At 43.5% G+C, this 18,919-nt stretch overlaps 1 protein-coding gene and 1 pseudogene across 2 annotated transcripts in view; one reads left to right on the plus strand and one right to left on the minus strand.

Moving 5' to 3' along the window:
• The window catches only part of sp3 (phosphatidylinositide phosphatase spermathreecae), a 241,834-nt gene that overhangs the window by 99,774 nt on the left and 123,141 nt on the right, over window positions 1-18,919 (plus strand). For both annotated transcript variants that reach the window (XM_075676714.1, XM_075676715.1), the window contains exon 11: window positions 7,884-8,012. In XM_075676714.1, the coding sequence (XP_075532829.1) occupies window positions 7,884-8,012 (129 nt within the window). The remainder of the gene's footprint in view (window positions 1-7,883; window positions 8,013-18,919) is intronic.
• LOC142566142 (uncharacterized) lies at window positions 12,879-13,859 on the minus strand (annotated as a pseudogene).

The following is an 18,919-nucleotide window of genomic DNA, read 5'->3' on the forward strand; positions in this document are numbered from 1 at the left end:
ACCCGGAATGAGGCATAAGAGGCAGAACTTCAAGCTGTGCTATCTGGAGCGCTAAGTCAGAAAAACAAAATTGGAGGACGCTTAAGCTTCGCCTTCAAGAGTGGAACGCGATAGCGTTCCCATCGACCCGCCAAGGGGTGTAAGACAATGCGCTACGGCGCAGCGATCACTTACGAGGCGCCCCGCATCGGACTTTGCACCCACCAATCACGCGGTGAGCATCGAGCAACGCAGCGTTCGGCGCGGCAATGAAACGTGCGCCTGAGCAAGCGGAACGAACCAAAGAACTCGGTGTCTCGGAGGGGGAAACGTACGCCAGCCAAACGTCATGATCGGCACGGGCAGAGAGATAGACAGATAGTGATCTAAAGAAAGGAAGGATGCTTGATTCTGCAACCCGTGAGAGAGCACGGCGAAGCGTCAGTCAGGGGAGAGGGAGTCCGGACCGCGACGCGCCTCGCACCAGTCTCCGCACAGCCCCAATGCGCGCGTGGCGCGCCACCTGTCGGGGCAACGCCGTACATTGAGAGGAGGGGATCTTCTGTGTTTACCGCAAGATGGCTCTGCGTGTGCGGAAAGCGCAGAAGAAATGTAGCGGAAACGCAATTCGCCACTCGTGTAACGGCGACTTCTGTAAGTTACATGTTCATAATTACCCATATACACCGCAGTATAACTTTCTACGGCTCGTTTCTAAGGCAACACCGCATTCACTAGAGGCGCTTTTGTACCGCTTTGAAGCATTGAACTCGTGGCTGAGTGGTAGCGTCTCCGTCTCACACTCCGGAGCCCCTGGTTCGATTCCCACCCAACCCATCTTGCAAGTTGTTTTTTATTCATGAAGTGCCTCCTGGGATTTATCTCTCATGGCCAACGCCGCCGACACCGACGCCGACGACACCGGCTTTTCTGCGACACGAGCTCCTTAACGCTGTCGCTTTAAAATGAAAGGGTCAACCAAGTGTCGACGCTAAAAAAGACAGTTGACGTACATGGTGGTTCAAATGATTTGATGATTAAATGTTGGTTATATCTCTATTCTGTCTTCCTCTTTCTTCATGTTCATTATTGAATAATTTCGTACCTTATTCATATCGAATTTCATGCGCAATTACATAGACTTTATCTTGTTTAGCATCAACACTTTGTGTTTAGCACCTTTTCTTTTCTAAGCATTGACACTCTGGAATACGCCCCTCGTTCAGTTATCTTGTTCCTCTTTTACACTACTATGAGCCATAGGGCCTATTTGCCTTGAGTGTTTGCAGCTTGTTCAAGCACACCAAGGCTTGGGTGACGCACTCGCCTGGCCGGTGGCTCTCCGCTCTACCTGCTTCTCCGGTCCAGCTCTCCTCCCTCCCGAGCTAGGACACTTCGTGCCATCTAGGGAAGGGCATGGCAGTTAAGTTAGATGGCACTTGGCGGCAGCATGGCAGAGAGCAGCAACGATACAAGCACACATATCCAAGCCTGTTTACAGTTTATTGTATTCATCTTGGATTATATTCTTATTCGTTAACTGTTAAATGTTCTTGGCATGGAGAAGGGTATCATTTGATACGATATTGATATTCATATATATGCATGCTGCCTAACTGACCATTTTTGTGATACGTGATAATGAGGTCCCAGATACACCAACCATGTGTGAAGTGAGCTATGAATACCTTGTCTTCAAACATGACTTTTGCTGCCAAAAGTGCAGTCTAAATCATAAAGTCTAGTAAATGCTTAACTGCATGGCATAAGCTCCTAAAAGTCTCGTCTCTTTATGTTTGTACTCTAACAACAGTTGCGTGCTGATTACATCTGTTAGAAGAGTGATCCTGGAGCATATACTGAATTTCTTTTGATATTTATCTTCTATAAATATATCAATTTTTTATAGTATTTTCTTCTTAAAGTGGCCATAAAAATGGAAGCTTCACAATCTTTTTTAAAAATTATTCATTAAAGAGTTCTTTTTTGAAACCTAAGTGTTTGAAAACACCAACTTGTTCTCTACAACTTATAATGCTGCATTATGCTCAAGTGTTTTTAAAACAATTTTTTTAAAAAGACCCCTCAAAATGGTCAATTTCCCATGGTATTGGTAGAGTTAACTTATTCCTTATGGCATGAAATGTGTTCATTTCTAGTGGTCTTACATTCGTAATTGGAATGCATCATGTAACCACGCAAACAACAAAGGACTAAAAAGGAATCACACAGGACAGGCGCAAAACTTCAACTGAAATTTACTCCGGGAGATCCCACATTTATACATGTATCATAATCACACTTGCTAATCATCAGACAACCATCACTCGACGTTGGCATGAGGCGTGAGTGGCATAAATTTGCATGTAAATATTTGAACTCTTTATCACTCAATGACACTGAAGAGCTGCTTACGCAGCTGCCAGATTGCATTTTTATACAGTAAGCTTCATAGATTTCTCGGCTCAGTTGGGATGCAAACATCTTCAAGACTTTAGTGTTGCGGAACCTAGGCGTGCAGTTACGACAGTGGCGACAATGGTCAGCCAATTTGCTCCCCCCCCCCCCAATCCTTCTACTCCTGCGCGATGTTCCTGCAGTCTGATTTTTAGACACCGTCCTGTCTGCCCTATGTAGCTGTTGCCACAAGAGAGGGGTATCTGGTACACTACCCCTATTCTGCATGAGACGAACCTGTCAACGTGCTTGATACCACATTCATTTCTTTTTTTCTTTCCCTGCACCATGTTACACATGCCCGCCACTTTCTTGGGCGCCGTGAAAACCACCGGTACTTCACATTTTTCAGCCACCTTTTTGAGGCGGTAAGATATTTGGTGGTAGTAAGGGATGGCAACAGGTCTATGGCGTTGCGGCTCTACGCTTGGGCGGAGCTCTGATGGACCCCGCGCTTCCTTGTCAAGGGTTTCTAGCACCGAGGTGACCATCTCATACTGATATCATGCGCTGTGCAGTCTTTGCAACTGTAAGAATGTGCTATGTTGCATTTCATGCTGGCAGGACTTATGAAGAGCAGCACGCAGGCAGTTTTTCGCAATTCCCGTTTTTACAAGCTTCGAATGAGCAGACTGGTAGTTTAAAATACCTTTTTTGATCGAGGCTGATACCTCCAGCACGCATGGGATCCAGCAATAATAATGCAAATGTCCAGGAACTGCAGGCATCCATGCGAAGGCAACTCAAAAGTGAAACTCAAACCAAAGGCGCTCTCTCGGAAAATTTCAAGAGGGAGCGCGTTTGGGTTCGGAGGAGTGAGAACTGCTCCAGGCAGGACTAGTTTCGTCTCTTCTTCAAGGAGTGGGAAACAACCCGTTGTGTATGGCAAAAGGTCACTTAGTGCACTTGGACTTTGGTGATGAGGTGTCACCTGAGACCGCTAGAGTTGTGTGACTTGAACATCGATGTTTTGTGATACAGCATGGTCCCCAGCCACAATTACCACTATATTGCTTTCATCTACAATGCCATGCTGCTCGTGGCATCTGTTGTGAACTGACCACATGTGTGCTGTAGCAGCTGAGACTTCATACTGTGATTAGTGTGTCGAAAGCTAACTGTCAAAGCAAACAAAAAGGGAGACAGAAAAGTTTTGTGTTATAGTTTGTTTCACTATTGGTAAGCACACTTAGGGTGTTGTCTGAAGCAGCTTAGATTTTGAAGTGTGTGCATGCAGTACTTGAGATTTTTAAATTTCACTAAGACAGTTATTTGTAATTCTCATCTCTTCATGCTTGCTTGTTTGTCTGTGTGGTTATGCTGGCTGTTGCGCTATATTCTATGACATAGATCAGGGTTTACCAAACTACCCAGCTTCAGAGGATACAACCAGGCTTCACAGAGTGCAGAGGAACCCTGAAGTCTCGTGTGGCCTCTTTAGAAATATATCAACAAATGAATCATTACATTTAGAGTTCAATGTTCTCAGTATAAACAAAACAAAAAAGTTAAGCCTGCTAAATTTTATGCCCTTTGAAATTCGGTCTAAACTAAAGTAAGTCAGGGAAAGCAAATGTATAGAAAAGCTAGATTGGCTGGCTTAACTGGTTTAACATGTGCTTAACACTGAGAGCAATTTTGAAAAAATACAAAAATGCTTAACTTTAATTATATTATAGGAAAACGAGAACAAAAAACATTTCAGATCAAGAAATTGGTATGTGCCTCCCCCCCACCAGAGCCACATAGTATTCTCAACTTGACTCTGTGTTTATTGACGTAACATTTCGATTGGGAAATGCGATAAACAAAAAAATCTTCTTTAGTTGAGTTTTGCATGTTTTAACAATGAAAATAATTCTGCTAGCTGCCTACAGTGAACTAGACTACTAGATTTGTGGCGCGAGCAGGAAGGAATGCTCTTTTGGGTCGAAAACACCAGGTGGCACTGCTGCAACTTTTTCCAGTATTTTCGCTACTGGCACGGTCACCAGCGTTTCTTTGCCAGTTGTTTTGTTGTTTGCAGTAATTAAGGTTTGTTACAAAACAGTATGTGCAGGAATTAACGTAGCTGGTGAGATTCTTTTTCGCTTTTGCTTATTTGGGCAGGTTGAGCTATTCGACGATTACTTAGAATAGCGTTTTTTGACATCGTCTGCTAAAGCTAAAAGATGATGTTGGCCCATGCGGCACCTTTACTGTAAATGCCTGTTGCTGGTAAACATTTTTCTTACTGCTCTTGCTTTCTTACTGCGATAGCATTTATTTATTTATTTATTTATTTATTTATTTATTTATTTATTTATTTATTTATTTCATTACCTTCAATGCCTTGAACTTGAACTTGAACCTCACAGAGCCTTAAACTGAGTTTTCTCCATCTATTCATTCTGTTACACAGCGGTGTGTGGCGTCTTCATGCCGTTGCCATCATTGTCATCTCTGTCGTGCCATTCTTTTACCTGCATACAGTGGGGGAGCTTGCAAAGAATTGCAAAATTTTTTGCACTAAGCTGTGGGCATTCGGAGCAGTATTGGCTGTCGTAGTGAATAAGTTAGTGGTTAGCGCCTAGAAATAGCTGAAATGTGTGTGTGTTTGTGTCTTTTTACTCATGATTAGATCAGTGCTCATACAGTTGATTTGCTTCTATCAAAATTGTTTAACTTCTTTGCTCAGGTTTATGAAAAGCGATAAAATTTCAGTGCACAATTTTCTTAGACCACATACTACTAATTATGCATTCATTAATTCACTAACTACTTCAAATGTTTATGCCCTCATGTTCTGCTTAATTTGCTGACAGTAGCAAATTAGTACCGCCACCAGTATGACATGAGGTTCAAAACAGTTGACTTTTTTTCGCCACTATTAGCACTAAGTTTGTAGTGCTCTGGAAGAATAAATAAATCAGATTTAGTCTGGACAAGCGGCTTATTCTTGATATATATTATTATTCTTGAAAGCTTTGTAAGCTAGTGCCTAATACAAGCTTATTATAGAAAGAGGTTCCAGAGTGAAGCCATCGTAATATGATTTATAATACTAAATATAGAAATGCATGCAGCAAGCAGGAATGTAGAGGGACCCTCCATGGTTGCTCAGTGGCTATGGTGTTGGGCTGCTGAGCATTAGGTCGCGGGATCGAATCCCGGCCACAGCGGCTGCATTCCGATGGGGGTGAAATGCGAAAACAGATTTAGATTTAGGTGCACGTTAAAGAACCCCGTGTGGTCGAAATTTCCGGAGTCCTCCGCTACGGCATTCCTCATAATCAGAAGGTGGTTTTGGCACGTAAAACCCCATAATTTAATTTTAATTTTAAGCAATGTAGAGGGTTCATGGTAGCAAAATATTTAAAGTGCGAAATGTAAGAAAACACAAAAAGGAAGAAAAAAATAATGTAGTTGTCCCGTAAAATGTTTCATTTGTGGCCTTCATCTGTGTACTCACTCGATCAGTACACGTAATTGTACATTCATCATGCAAAGTAGTGAAATGCAACAAAATATGTAGCGCACTACTGACAGCTAGTGGAAGATGGGTTGGATAGAAACCATAAAAGTAAAAACAGTGCATTGCACATTAATACATGCAAGAACTTCTCTATAAGATCATTAGAATTGGCATAGGCAGGTACACTACAAATAAGAAATTATCGACAGTTTGTGACCAAAGCAAAAAAAAAAAAATAGGAACGCAGAAAGATGAAATAATTGTATGTACTAGCAAATCTAAACATATATGTAGGCACCCCCATAAATAAATATTAAAAACTAGCCAAAATATAAATAAGTAATAGTGCAAAAATGGCATTGAAGGACTGACAGAAGTAAGCAGGAAAATATGCATCATGCTTATCTAGGTGCACCGATTAAGGTTAAGAAACTTCGAAGCCTGGCATTTTCTGTCATTGTTTTTATTGACACTACTTCGTAAAGAAGTGCAGCTGAGTAATCACGTAGAAAACAGTGAGCACAGCTGTTACATTTGCATTGTAATCAAGGCAGCCAAGTCAACTTTGTGCTGCCTTGCCTTAGTCACTTAGACAAAGCCTTCGCCCGGAGTAATGTAATGGGAGTCCATCTTGCTTTTTGGCATTCTCCTATCAGCACTGTCTTCATAGGAACATGCAAGAAAATATTAGTCAAAATCCTGTGTCAGTAGCACCTAGGGAAGCTACCAACATTCACAGAAGTCACGAACTTCATTGCTGGAAAGCCTTTCCAAGCCCTGTCGAGCATGCCAGTAGCTAGAAAAAGGTGTAGCAGTGCCACTCGATGGCAGCTACCGGATCTTTGCCTTAGCCAATGTGCTAGTTCACCCTCCCACTTGTGCGACTAGAGTATATTCTAGTTGTGGAGATGGGTTTGCACAAGGCTCACCCTATGAGTGACGGCCAGGAAAGGGCACGACACTCCTCCACTTCACAGTGCATAAAGGCACTATGACAGGGTTTGTCGACTCTCTGGCATGGCGCAGGGAAGGCTCCGGAGTGAGATCACTGACAAACACAGGTTTACTAACCCACAGCACAGTGCGGCAGTCACGGCGCTTACGGGCAAAGGCTCACTGCAAGGCCGATGGAGTTATCGCGCCCGCTACACTAGGGCTAACTGGGTAGCAATCCACCAAGTGTGAGACCAAGAAGTCACGAGAGCAAAGGTCCTATGTAACCAACTCGTTGCGGATCTTTAGCTTCTGCTGCAGCAATGAAGCGCTCAGCAGAAAAGAGCTTGGGTAGAGAGGGCGCTAGGGGGCTGCCACTCGCGAGGCCAATCAGGGCATGTCCCAGTGACGTTTGCTTATGTGGTGACTCCACCCCATGAGGGAGAAGCACGGTTTGCGCGGGAAATTAGCTCTGGCACTCTAGCCCTGTCTCCCATGTTGCCATTGTGGCAGTGGGTCCCAGGGATCGAGCTAAGCACAACGCACAAGCTGGGGGACGAGGTGCACATAGTTCACTGTAATGCTGCCAAAGCAGTTCTCTTGTAATCTTATTTAAAGAAATATTAGTTGCAGCATATACTCTGTTGTGTAAAATTGTAGTTAATCGTTCATGTTTTGAATGGAAGCAAAGCAATCATAATTGTTCAAAACATTCCTGAAAATTCTTTGGTAGTTCTGGATGAGCATTAAAAAAAGTGTGAATAAAAGGAAGAAGTTGTGATACCTAACCTAATTGCAGCCATACTGCAATGCAGAAATTGTTCCCTAAATTGAGAAAGTGTGTAAATGAAGAGGAAAGGGAGTGGGGTGTTGAACTCAATTTGGCCACTTGCAGAACCCAAAAGTGCCGCCCACAAAAACCCTGAACCCACATTGGAGACACTTTTGAGTCGTAGATTACAGTTATGCTTTTTGTTCAACACAATGTTCAGGTGCCTTCACGCTAAAAAGTGTTGTTTTGCATTGACTCAGTCTGGATGGACATATGTATGTTTTTCAGTTTGTTCGGCTGGGCTTGCTGCCACCTGAGGGAGTGCTGCCTACAGCTTGCCGACGCATTTTCCAAATGTTATGGGCCAACAACGGAGACATTATCAGCCGCCAGTATGCAGGCACTGTAGCTCTCAAGGTGCGTACTTCATGGCTCCTGGAATGTACATTTGATTTCATTGGTACCTTGGTTGCAATGATGAGCAACTTGTTATAGCCATTGCAATTTAAAATGTCCAACAACATTGTAGGTAATCACCTTATTTCTTGAGCTGAAGCTCTCTGGTAGCAGAGGCATTATTGTTGATTAACAACCTGACTTCCTTCTCCTATTGACCATAGTTTGGTCCTTTATCTCCCATTTAGTTTTGAACCAAAATACATTATTGAACCAAAGTGCATTATACACTGGTGAAACCTATAGGGGAGGGGCTCACTCAGCTTGACTTTAGTTTGGACTGGGCCTTGACTTGTGGACAGGTGCACATGCAGTGCTACCACCCTTGACAGTACAGGACACGACCAAAATGCATTTGTTGGACCTCCTTCGAGTAATCTCCAGGACTCCAGGCAGCTTCAATTACTTGCACCCTTTAGTACTGCTTGAAGTGAAGGCCGATAGCACAGGGAAATTGTGCCACACAGGGGAAATAGTGCAGTGAAATACTGCAGCTATAGCAATACGCATGCACTTTCAAATTAAGATGCTCTATGTTGAAACATTTGCCTTGGGTGAAAATTACAGGAGTTTGATAAATGTTTGTGTCGATACTAGGCAGGCTTATTATAAAAATGCTTTGGTTAATATGTGAGAGCCAATAGTAATTACTAAAAATCAGGAAATTGCATAACACTCTGCTCAGGTAGTGGCAGAGTGTTTCCAAAACTTGTAAGCAATTGCTGGGAGAAAATAAGAGCTAGCTAATTAGGCAATAAAAAAATTAGAGGTTGCTGATAAACCCGTGTGGTACCTTGGATGTTACGAGTGAAGAAGCAGAGAAAGTGCAAGCAATGACACATTTCAAAAGATCTTAAAGTTTTTAACCCAAGACAGAATGTTTTGGTCATCGTTAGAGCAGGGATAGAAGCAGGCTCCAGCATTTTGGATCAGGGTTGGAAGCAGCACAATGACCATTTTGGAGCAGCTTTCGAGCGACAAATATACTGTTTTGGAGCAGCTTTGGAGCAGCAAATAATTATTTTGGAGCAGCATTGGAGCAAAAGATTTGTAGTTTTGTAGCAGAGAAAGTGAGTTTTGGAGTGGGTCGCCATCCTAAGAAAATTTATATGAGCAAACTTTTGTATTCAACAAATACAAATGCTCAGAGAAAAGCTTATGTGCCGAGGTGAAATTTCTGTGGTACATTCTATGCTCTTCTTGCCAAGCAACCTAAAAAGAAGGATCAATCTGGAACTGTAGGGAACAGCAACGGTATTAGAAGTGCTAGTTACAATTAGGATGAATGCACACCACAATAGCAATAAAAATCTGTCTGTTGAACATCAGCAGCATGAAACACATAGCAAAAACAGTTGCACTTGAGCATGAAGAAACAAGTAGAAAGCAGCTTTAAAAGTAGCACAAATAAATCACATGGGCTGTAAAGCTAGTTTGTACCTTATGAACAAATACAGTGAAACCTGATTACTAGGAACACCACATTAACAAACTTTTCAGAAATCCTCTGCTGACTTCTCATAGTTTCATTGTAAAAATATTTCAGTACTATGAAATTCAGAATAACGATCGTCATTCAGTTTCCCTGTGGTGTTAACAACCCCTCAGTACTATGAACTAATATTCCGAAATCTGGGGATTATTAGATTTCCGTGTATCCTTCACGGCAGCCAAAACAGTAGGCTAGCAAACGATAAGGCACAGAGAGTGGATGTCATGGCGCATGGGTCCAAAAAATCTGAAACGGCACCCAAGAAAAAAAGAATGTGAGTGAGAGGAGGTGACTGAAAGAAGCCTGAAAGAAAAAAAAAAAAAGAATGTGGGTGAGTGGAGGGCGACGACGCATCAGGTTTTGCGAGCGCATGCTCCGCTCAGAAAAGCTTTGCCTAGCGATGGAGGCACGTCTCTTCCTTCTTTCACCCCTCTTTCTGCGAACACCTCTTTCTGTCACGCTTTTTTCTGTGGCTGTACTAGCTCCGAGCACGGTGAAATGTAACCTCCATACTCGCGAAGATCAATCAATCAATCAAATCAAATCAAATGTTTTATTTCCAACAAACTTGTTGGGGGTCCTCCAGGTGAAAAGCTGCGACATACAGCTTGAATGTGCCTGAAGGCCCTCACATGGCAGCAGTACAAATACAAATACAATATACAATGCAATGGGTTACATTTACAATAATTACAAAGATCACATTTCAAAAATTTCTTTACAAAAATATGCTCTAAGCTGTTTTCGAGTCAAGGTATTTGTCATAACAATTTCTTTCCCAAATTTATTTAACAGTGAAGGTAGCGTGTGTCTTAGCGACTGCATGAGGTAATTTGTACGCCTGTACGGTACTAACCACCTGTCTTTGCTGCGGGTACGCGCATCACTTCTGACATATTCAAGTCGTGACATATTTTAACGCGATAGCGTTAAGGAGCTCGTGTCGCAGAAAAGCCGGTGTCGTCGGCGTCGGCGTCGGTGTCGGCGTCGGCGTCCGCGGCGTTGGCCGTGAGCGATAAATCACGGCAGGCACTTCATAAATAAAAAGCAACTTCCAAGATGGGCTGGGTGGGAATCGAACCAGGGTCTCCGGAGTGTGAGACGGAGACGTTACCACTGAGCCACGAGTTCGATGCTTCAAAGCGGTACAAAAGCGCCTCTAGTGAACGCGGTGTTACCTTAGAAGGCTCAGGCGTGCGTCGCTTGCTGAGGCGCGCATTTCGTTGTCGCGCCGAACGCTGCGTTGCTTTACGCTCACCGCGTCCGATGCGGGGCGCGTTGTCGCTGCGCCGTAGCCCAATACCCCTTGGCGGGTCGACGGGAACGCTGTCGCGTTCCACTCTTGAAGGCGAAGCTTAAGCGTCCTCCAATTTTTTAAAAATATTTGAAACTTTTCGGAGCCGAAGCAAAAAGAATACAGTAGTCTGTATTTGTAAATGTTAGTTACTTGTATTATGTTATAACTTTCAAAAAGATGCCACACGGTCGCACTTTACACTTTCCCGACAGTGTCATTTACGGGCGCTTGCGCTTTGACATAGTTCCGGTGTCCACCTCGAATAAGACAATTGCGGTGTCCATGGCCATAAATGTGAAAAACAAACAAAAAGCAAGAAACGTTGAGCTTTGTGGGCGACATGGAGCTACCTTTTTAACGGTAGTTCTCTCGGCGTCAGCGTCTGTTTTGCCTGCGTCACTCTTATTATGCGGTGCTTCGGTGGTGCGTAGTGGTGGAATCTATGGAAAATAGCAACAGTGCATGCTGTGAGCGAACAGCAACATTTTTGTGGATAGCTTATATGGAGACAACTTACAAACTGATGGTTTGATGGGTGGAATGGTTCATTTTAGGGCTTTCACTATAGCAATCTTTCAGAATAACAAACAATTTACCGCGGTCCCCTGAAGTTTGTTGTATTGACATTTCACTGTAACTGGAAAAAAAAAAGAACACTGCTGCACAACACTAGCACTGAGTCCACAGTGCTTTGTCTGTCAAACTTTATATGTCAGCTATGTGTCAATCTAAAAAACAAGTCTTACTTAAAATGTATTCTCTAAACAATAAAAATATGTCTTTGAGTGAAATATAACACTTTTGAATAACTACATAAATATTGCAAGTTGAAAATTGTACTTTCAGGTACAAGGCACTATAAGTAGCCAAGAAATTAAAATGCAAACGTAAGATATGGGAAGCACAGCTGGCTACTGAGTTACAAAATCATTGTGGCATAAAGCTGCACCCACATTTAAAATATCACAACTCACAACACATCACAAAGAAACGCCTTAAGCTACAATAAGCAATGCTCATCTTGACAAGAGTAAAAACCAATGGCCTGGCCTTAAAGCAAGTCTTCAAGGTAGCATTTGCACTACTAACAAACTTCACTTCTTCATTGACTGAAGAAGCAAATCAATTTCCTTGATTCAGTCTAGCACACCTGGCAGCTTAAAGTTCACGTTACCAAGCAGAATGTTCCCGCTCTTAACTTTGCCTACATCTTTTGCTGCCACTCCCTTGGTGATCAGTTGTTGTGCACTGCTGAGCAGGGCTCTAAGCAAAGGAGGAGGAGGAGGAGGAGGGAAAACATTTATTGAAATAAAGACAAGCAGGTGTCTTTCTGCTTGCATGGGGAGACGCCCTTAGTCCAGGGCTCCTGCGGCTCTTGCCGTCTCCCGGCCCCGCCGCACCAGTTGCTGAAGAGAGACAGCTCTGCAGGCCTGCTTTTTCATCCATCAGTTTCTTCCTTTCAGAGCTCCCAGTAAGCTCCTCTTCAAGTTTGCATTTCTGGGGCACTGATCATTCATTGTTTAAGCGATCTCTGTACATCCTGTGAGACCTCACCATGCACTTCAGCAGCTCTCTTTTGAGGGGTACCTTGGTGACGTCACCATAGCAATTCATGTCGGCTCTGGCTTGTCGAAGGCTGGAGACGCCCGTTATGAACAGTGAACTTTGATGGTGGACGATGTGTTTGTTTTTACTAAACTCCCTCTCGCATGCTGCATTACCATGAGGTAGTGCCAGGACTCCTCGCACAAGCTTTGTGACCTTGGGGTTCCCATTCACCTGTATCACATATACTAAAGAGTTCCATTTGTCGGTAAGTGCTGATACGTCACTCACTGGAATAAGTTGGGGCAGTGCATTTGCCACAAAGCGCAAGAACCTAAAGGAGGACTCTCCTTTCGGCTGGAGGAACCTCGGGTGAAACAAGTTTGTTTTCCAATGCAAGCCTTGAGATCAAGTGCTTGGCACAATTTCAATGAAAATGTACATGCACTGATGTAAAACTGTTTCTTTTCATTGGGCACCCATGTTTCCATTACTTCTTTGTTGTCAAGTCCAATTTTAGGCTTTATTCTCCAGCTTGCAGGGGATTCCAGGTCGGGTTTTTTCAGCTGCAACCCCATAATATCAGAAAAATGCAGGAATCTTTCAAGGACCTGCTTGACAAAGAGCTTCATTTCATCATAAAAACATGCAGAAGAGGGTGTGTGCTTTGGAACAGGGTCTCAAATCTGTCAAAAATCTGTACAGAATTTTGTAGGAAAAGGAGCTTTGCCTGCAGTGTCTTGTCGGCAAATGCAGAAGCCAAGCGGCTGTGTCTATAAGATGCCGTTAATTGGTTACTCTTGGACAGGTGCACCTTTATTGCATTGTACAAGCTTAGCACCCTCTCTATGCTAGGCAGCAGCCATCTACTGTTCACATTCCATAAAAACTCAAGTTGAGGAATTCCCATTTTGCTCTGCATATCTCTCATATCTGCATGCCTAGTTGCAAACTTGAAGTAGTAACAGACATCAGCTGCTACCGATTCCCTGTCAGCACAGAAAACATCAAGGCCTGCACAAAAAGCATTGTGGACTTTATGGAGGCGGCATTCTCCGACATCAGCCATGTCAGGACTGATCTCTGCTTTCAACTTCCTTTTTAGACCTTTCATAGCATTCGGTCTGTCACTGGAGAAGCACAGCACATTCTCTTTCGGAAGGTCGCTATGGGCCTCTCCAAGCACGAGAACAGCTCAACAGTGCTCGCGTGCCCCTAATGACATGACTGGAGATGTTGTACAACAACATTTTGCACATTAGTGGAAACGCAATGGACAAGAATGTGCAGCTGTTGCACTGTGACTTCTGGAACAGGAGTCTCATCAATCATGTTGGTGTAAAATACAACAAGTGCCACCAGTTCTGCAACCACTTGCATCTTGAAGTAAAGCCCCAGGCCATCAGATATCATGCAAGAGAGTTTTTTTACGTCCGCTCTGAAAACCCTTCGCAGTTGGTGAATCAGGAAACATGTAATGAAATGTGAATGTTGCCACATCAGCTACTCCATAAGGAACAGAGGTTGCCACCATGGATAAGGCAAAAAGGGTCTCTGCTCTCACTATGCTTTCTGGAAGGGAAGCTGGAGAGTCAGTACAAAAATCCAGAGTGCTCTGGACCATGGATCTCTTGACGAGAATGCCTGCTGTGTTTCGACATTTCTTGGGATTCTCAATGTGCTTCCAGGAACTTGCTTTTCAAGCCATGCTGAGATCAGTTCACAGTCTTGTTGCAGACAGTACTGAAGCCGTTGGTGCTGGAGCTCCATTGAGAGATTAAATCTCCATTGCCATCCTTCATTGTCAGCAGATCAGGATTGAACCTGGTGCACCATTCTGAAAAAAAAAAAATTTTTGTTGTCAAAGCCTCTGTATTACTAATGTATCCCCAAAAAAGAAGTGGCTGATGCACTCCTGCAATCTGAAACCCCATCAGTGCATAGAAGGAAGACATTCGGGTGGTGTGGCACATTCCCAGCTAAACTTAGCCGTTCTAAGCCAAACAAAGGGGGGGGGGGGGGGGGAATGCTGCCTATTGACATACTTTTTTTTTTCTGTGCTTAACTCTTTCCCTACCATGTTGAAAATAAGTGTTTTTTGGAGGCTACGCCAGATTTTCTTTTTCTGAAGGAATTATTGCATTCAATATTTTATGTAATACATAAACAAAAAGCAGAATGAATGCACTTTTCATGCATAAAAGTTTTATTAAAATGAGATGTATGTCATAAAAAAGATATAAATTGCCAGAATCAAGATTGTGGGATAAAATTGAACAAAATTTGCAAAGACACGCTTCTATCTACTAAGAAAGAAATCTAACAAGAATTATGAAATATACAAAATGTATTGCCTTCTAATAGGCACTATCTTAAAAAAAATCTAAATTTTTTATTGAACAGGTATTCCACTACAAAAATTTAACTACATGCCTTGCAGTTGGGCGTGTGAGTCTGCGGCCACTGATGATCCGGGCTGGCTTGTGTTGTCATCGCTTTCAGAGTCAAAGTCCGGTGAAAAGGCACCATCCTCAGACTCGCTGATGCTCGATCCATCGATAAAATCAGCCGCAGACGCAGCGGAATCGTGATATCTGTTGTCTTTCGAAGCACGCACGCCGCTCCCGGAGGCAGCCATTCTTGCTTTCTACTTGGAAAATTGCGAAACTTTAGAGTGTGTTCAAAACTTGACGCCTGGCAGGGAAAAAGTCGACTGCTTTGAAAACAAACATATGGTTCTCCTGCTTCATGTCTGATAGCGCAGTCTGTCCATAAGCAGCACTGAAAGTCTCGAAAGTGCCGTGTCAATGCATTGTTAGCGGGCTAACGATGCCACATGGGTGCGGTACGAAAAGAGCTAAGAAGAAGCTTTAGCTCGGCCACTACTCCGACGTTGCTATTCAAATACATGTAAAATGCTGAAATGTTTTTTTGAGATAACCCCTTGACCAATTTTAATGAAGTATGTTGCATTTAAGAGAGAAAGTTAAGTTCTAGTGACTGTTGTAAGTGCGATTTTGAGTTAGGGCCTGAATTCTTTTATAAAGAGTATGAAAAACTTGCAAGTTAAAAAGATGAAAGCCCAAAGTTTACAAATTTGTCCCTCTGCATCAAAAACAGATATCGCCGCTCTGTAAACTGCATCCATTAGAGCATCTAAAGTGGACAAATTCGATACATAAATTTAAGCTCACATGAATTTGTTAAGTGTTTACAAGGGTTTTGCTAAAGTCATACTCACATAAGAACAGTATATTGCAGAGCGGTATGTAATACAGTAATTTTATCCGCTTCAGATATTAGATGCAGTTTACAGAATTGTGATATCATTTTTTATTCTTGTGTTACAGAGTTGGAAACTTCGTAGTTTCATTTTCTGAAAATTTGCGATTTTTGGCAATTTTCATTAAAATTCTAGAGCATAAATAAAAAATCCTCTTCCAACGGTCACTACATTTCAACCTTTTCTTTAAAGTACAACAAACCTCACCAAATTTGGCGCAGTGCTTGCAAAAAGAAAAAAAAGAAATGATTTCTCCTTTTCCATGTGCATAAGAGCCCCCGAGCTAAAGTTTACTCTTAAAGATGCTTTCCTAGAAGTAAAAAAATTTCCTCCGAAATGCTAGCATGTGCTCACTGATTCAAGTAGACTGCGCCATCAACACAGCATGCACTTTCAGTGCCGTGCTGTTGCATACAGTGCTGGCGCTTCAGAGCACTGGCTGGGGCACAGCACAAACAGGTGCGCAGGCACGAGCGTGCACGGGAGCCCACACACACACACACGCACACACACACACACGCACACACACTCCTTAGCAGTGAAAGCACAAGTACTGAACTGTACTTCACAGACACTAACAAGAAAGCAGAAAGCAATATAAAGAAGACAAACATAGCACAAGGTGCTGTGGTCGTAAAGAACTGTGTGCGCAATATGGACAGAAGGGAGTACTACTTACTCCCTATGTGTTCATGGCTCGTAGGAATCGGCGATACTTGCTGATCGGAAGAATAATGGAAGCCCACCCGCTTCTTCGCTCATGACCACTGACTCTGAACCATTGTTGAAGCTGCTTTGCAGAACATCGGCCACAGCCACATTGGACCTGGACAGCGGTGCAACAAAACCCGGCGCAAAGTTCACTGTGCAACGACGCAACTCCACAACACCATGCAACACCTCAGAGTAGGGATAATGAGGCTAACTAAAGCCCAGGCTAACCCAATGCAAGTGCCTCCTAGTTGGAGCTGCATAAACCATCATTGCACATACGCTCAATGTTGCCTGAGCAGAAACTATGGTCGCCTAAATTTGTGGAATAATTGTACTAAAATGCCATTTTGGTGCAGCAAGAGTGCTTTGGTGCAGAATGGCACAAGTAGCGCAGCACTTTCACCCCTGTTAAAGGGAACTCTGGCAATTTTTTGAGGTCAGTGGATTTCCATCAAGTTTTGCTGGGTGTGTTCACCTGCGCACTTTTGTGATTTTTTTAAAACAGCAGGCTTGAGAGTTCGCAGATATTTTACAGATGAATTTCATTAATTTCAAACCGCCTGCCTTGCCTCCTCCTCAGCTACTGGCCACATTGTGTTATGGCTTAAACAGCAGCATACGTAGAGCACGCTGGGAATGAATGTCAGACGACAGCATCGAGGAGCTGGTGATCGTGATCGTGAGCTTTTTGGCATTAGAAATTGGTGTCGCGAGAAGTTATGTTCTGTGTAGACAGGCAAATGTTGGGTAGGAAGTGGTGTTGCATTGTTGGCTGCACGAACTTAGTCCCCACCAGCCACACACAGTTTGTGCCAATATTGATTGCGTTCCACCGAGGTTAGGCCTATCACAGTTGCCAAGTTCGAGCGTCTGCAACCAGTTTGCCTGAGTGACTGACCTTAAGCTAATTAAGGGGGGATGCGGCAATTGAAGTGGTCAAATTGTCAAAATTTTAGATTTTCTGATTAAATTTTTTTTCACCATCGACGGATCTTTATATATCTCGTGGTGAAAGATAACAAAATATGCGGCAGAAATCAAGAAAACAGCACTTTCCTTGAGTGCTGTCATTAAAAATTGCGAAAAAATCAGGCTTCGGAAGGCACCGTCGCACCACGGATCATTTGGCTATCTGATGTAGTAGTTCTGCGGAAACCTGCATGGTGGAGAGAAGCAATCAATAAAGTAATCAATAATCGTAGCAATTGCTACGAACAGGTGGATGTCTGATTTTCCCTTTATTGATTACTTCTCTCCACCTTGCGGGTTTGCGCAGAACTACTGTGTCAAACACTTGCCTTTGCTTCATGTTGTCGACAAATTTGACTTTGCCCTGCCATCTGCTAGCCGCCTCGTTAGCTCAGATGGCAGAGTGGCTGCCCCGGAAAGGCGGTGGTCCCGGGTCACCAGGACGAATTTTTCTTCAATTCTGAGGCTTTTCTTTTGAGGAACCCGAATGGGGGGTTTTCTTTATAGCAATTGCTACGAACGGGTGAATGTCTGATTTTTCCTTTATTGATCCGGCTATGTGTTGACGCAGTGCCGGCATCTTGGTATTATCATAAAGAGGAGAGATCGGAGCTAAAGATAGCTGGAGCAACGCATTTCTCCTCTGAAAAATAAAGCAGCAAATGCAGAAAGAAATAAAAGGCAAATGCATCATTGCGATTGGGTGCAGCAGTCACATGGCGCACAGGGCACGCTGCTATTGGCTGTTGTAGATTTGAATTGCTGACGAACCTCTCTCGCACGCATTTGTGCAGCAGCGAGCTGCGCGTTCCGATCAATGTGATCGATGATCGTGGCAGCTTACGCACCTTTTCTGTGATGAGCCCCAAAGGAATCAAGTTCCGAACGGCCCACGTGTACGGAAGACCACAAAAGGCGAGGTAAACAGGGAGAGAACTACTCGTAGAAGCGTACGCTACTGAGCTTGTTGACGAGGCACGACCGGCGCATGTGGGTGACTGGGAAAGCGCGCCCATGTGCGGTGCTGACGACGCGACCACAGAACACCTACGCGACCGTGGGCTATGGTGACAGTGCGCCTGCAAGCGATAGTGAAGGCGCATCTGCGAGCGATGGTGACGGTACGTCCGCGAGCAATAGTGAAGGCGCGACCATGAGCGATGGTGACGGTGTGTCCGCGCGGGATCGTGATGGTAACGCGACTTCGGTGGAGCATAAATTTTCGCATCAAATATTCCACTGCTGATTTCAGCTCCAACTCTCACTAATAAAGAGGTTGCACAATGAGAGACAAGAGCGGACGTTTTGAATGCGCTGTCATCTGTCATGCACGACGGATGGATGCATGATAATTAAAAAGACAACTAAGGTGCACGAAACTGCTGCAAGAACGCAAAAAACTACATCAAAATGTAAAAAAAATGTGTCCTCAGAGACAAAGGACTATATCCAGGCGAGTTTTAGGTGCTCAAAGTAAAGATTTAAATGTTTACAACAAATGAAACTTTGAGCCTCGTTTTCTCAGCGTTCATTTTTTTGCAGTTGCTTTCAGTCATCCCTGTGCCATT

This window comes from Dermacentor variabilis, unplaced genomic scaffold (genome assembly GCF_050947875.1).
Source record: "Dermacentor variabilis isolate Ectoservices unplaced genomic scaffold, ASM5094787v1 scaffold_12, whole genome shotgun sequence".
In the NCBI taxonomy this organism is placed as follows: Eukaryota; Metazoa; Arthropoda; class Arachnida; order Ixodida; family Ixodidae; genus Dermacentor; species Dermacentor variabilis.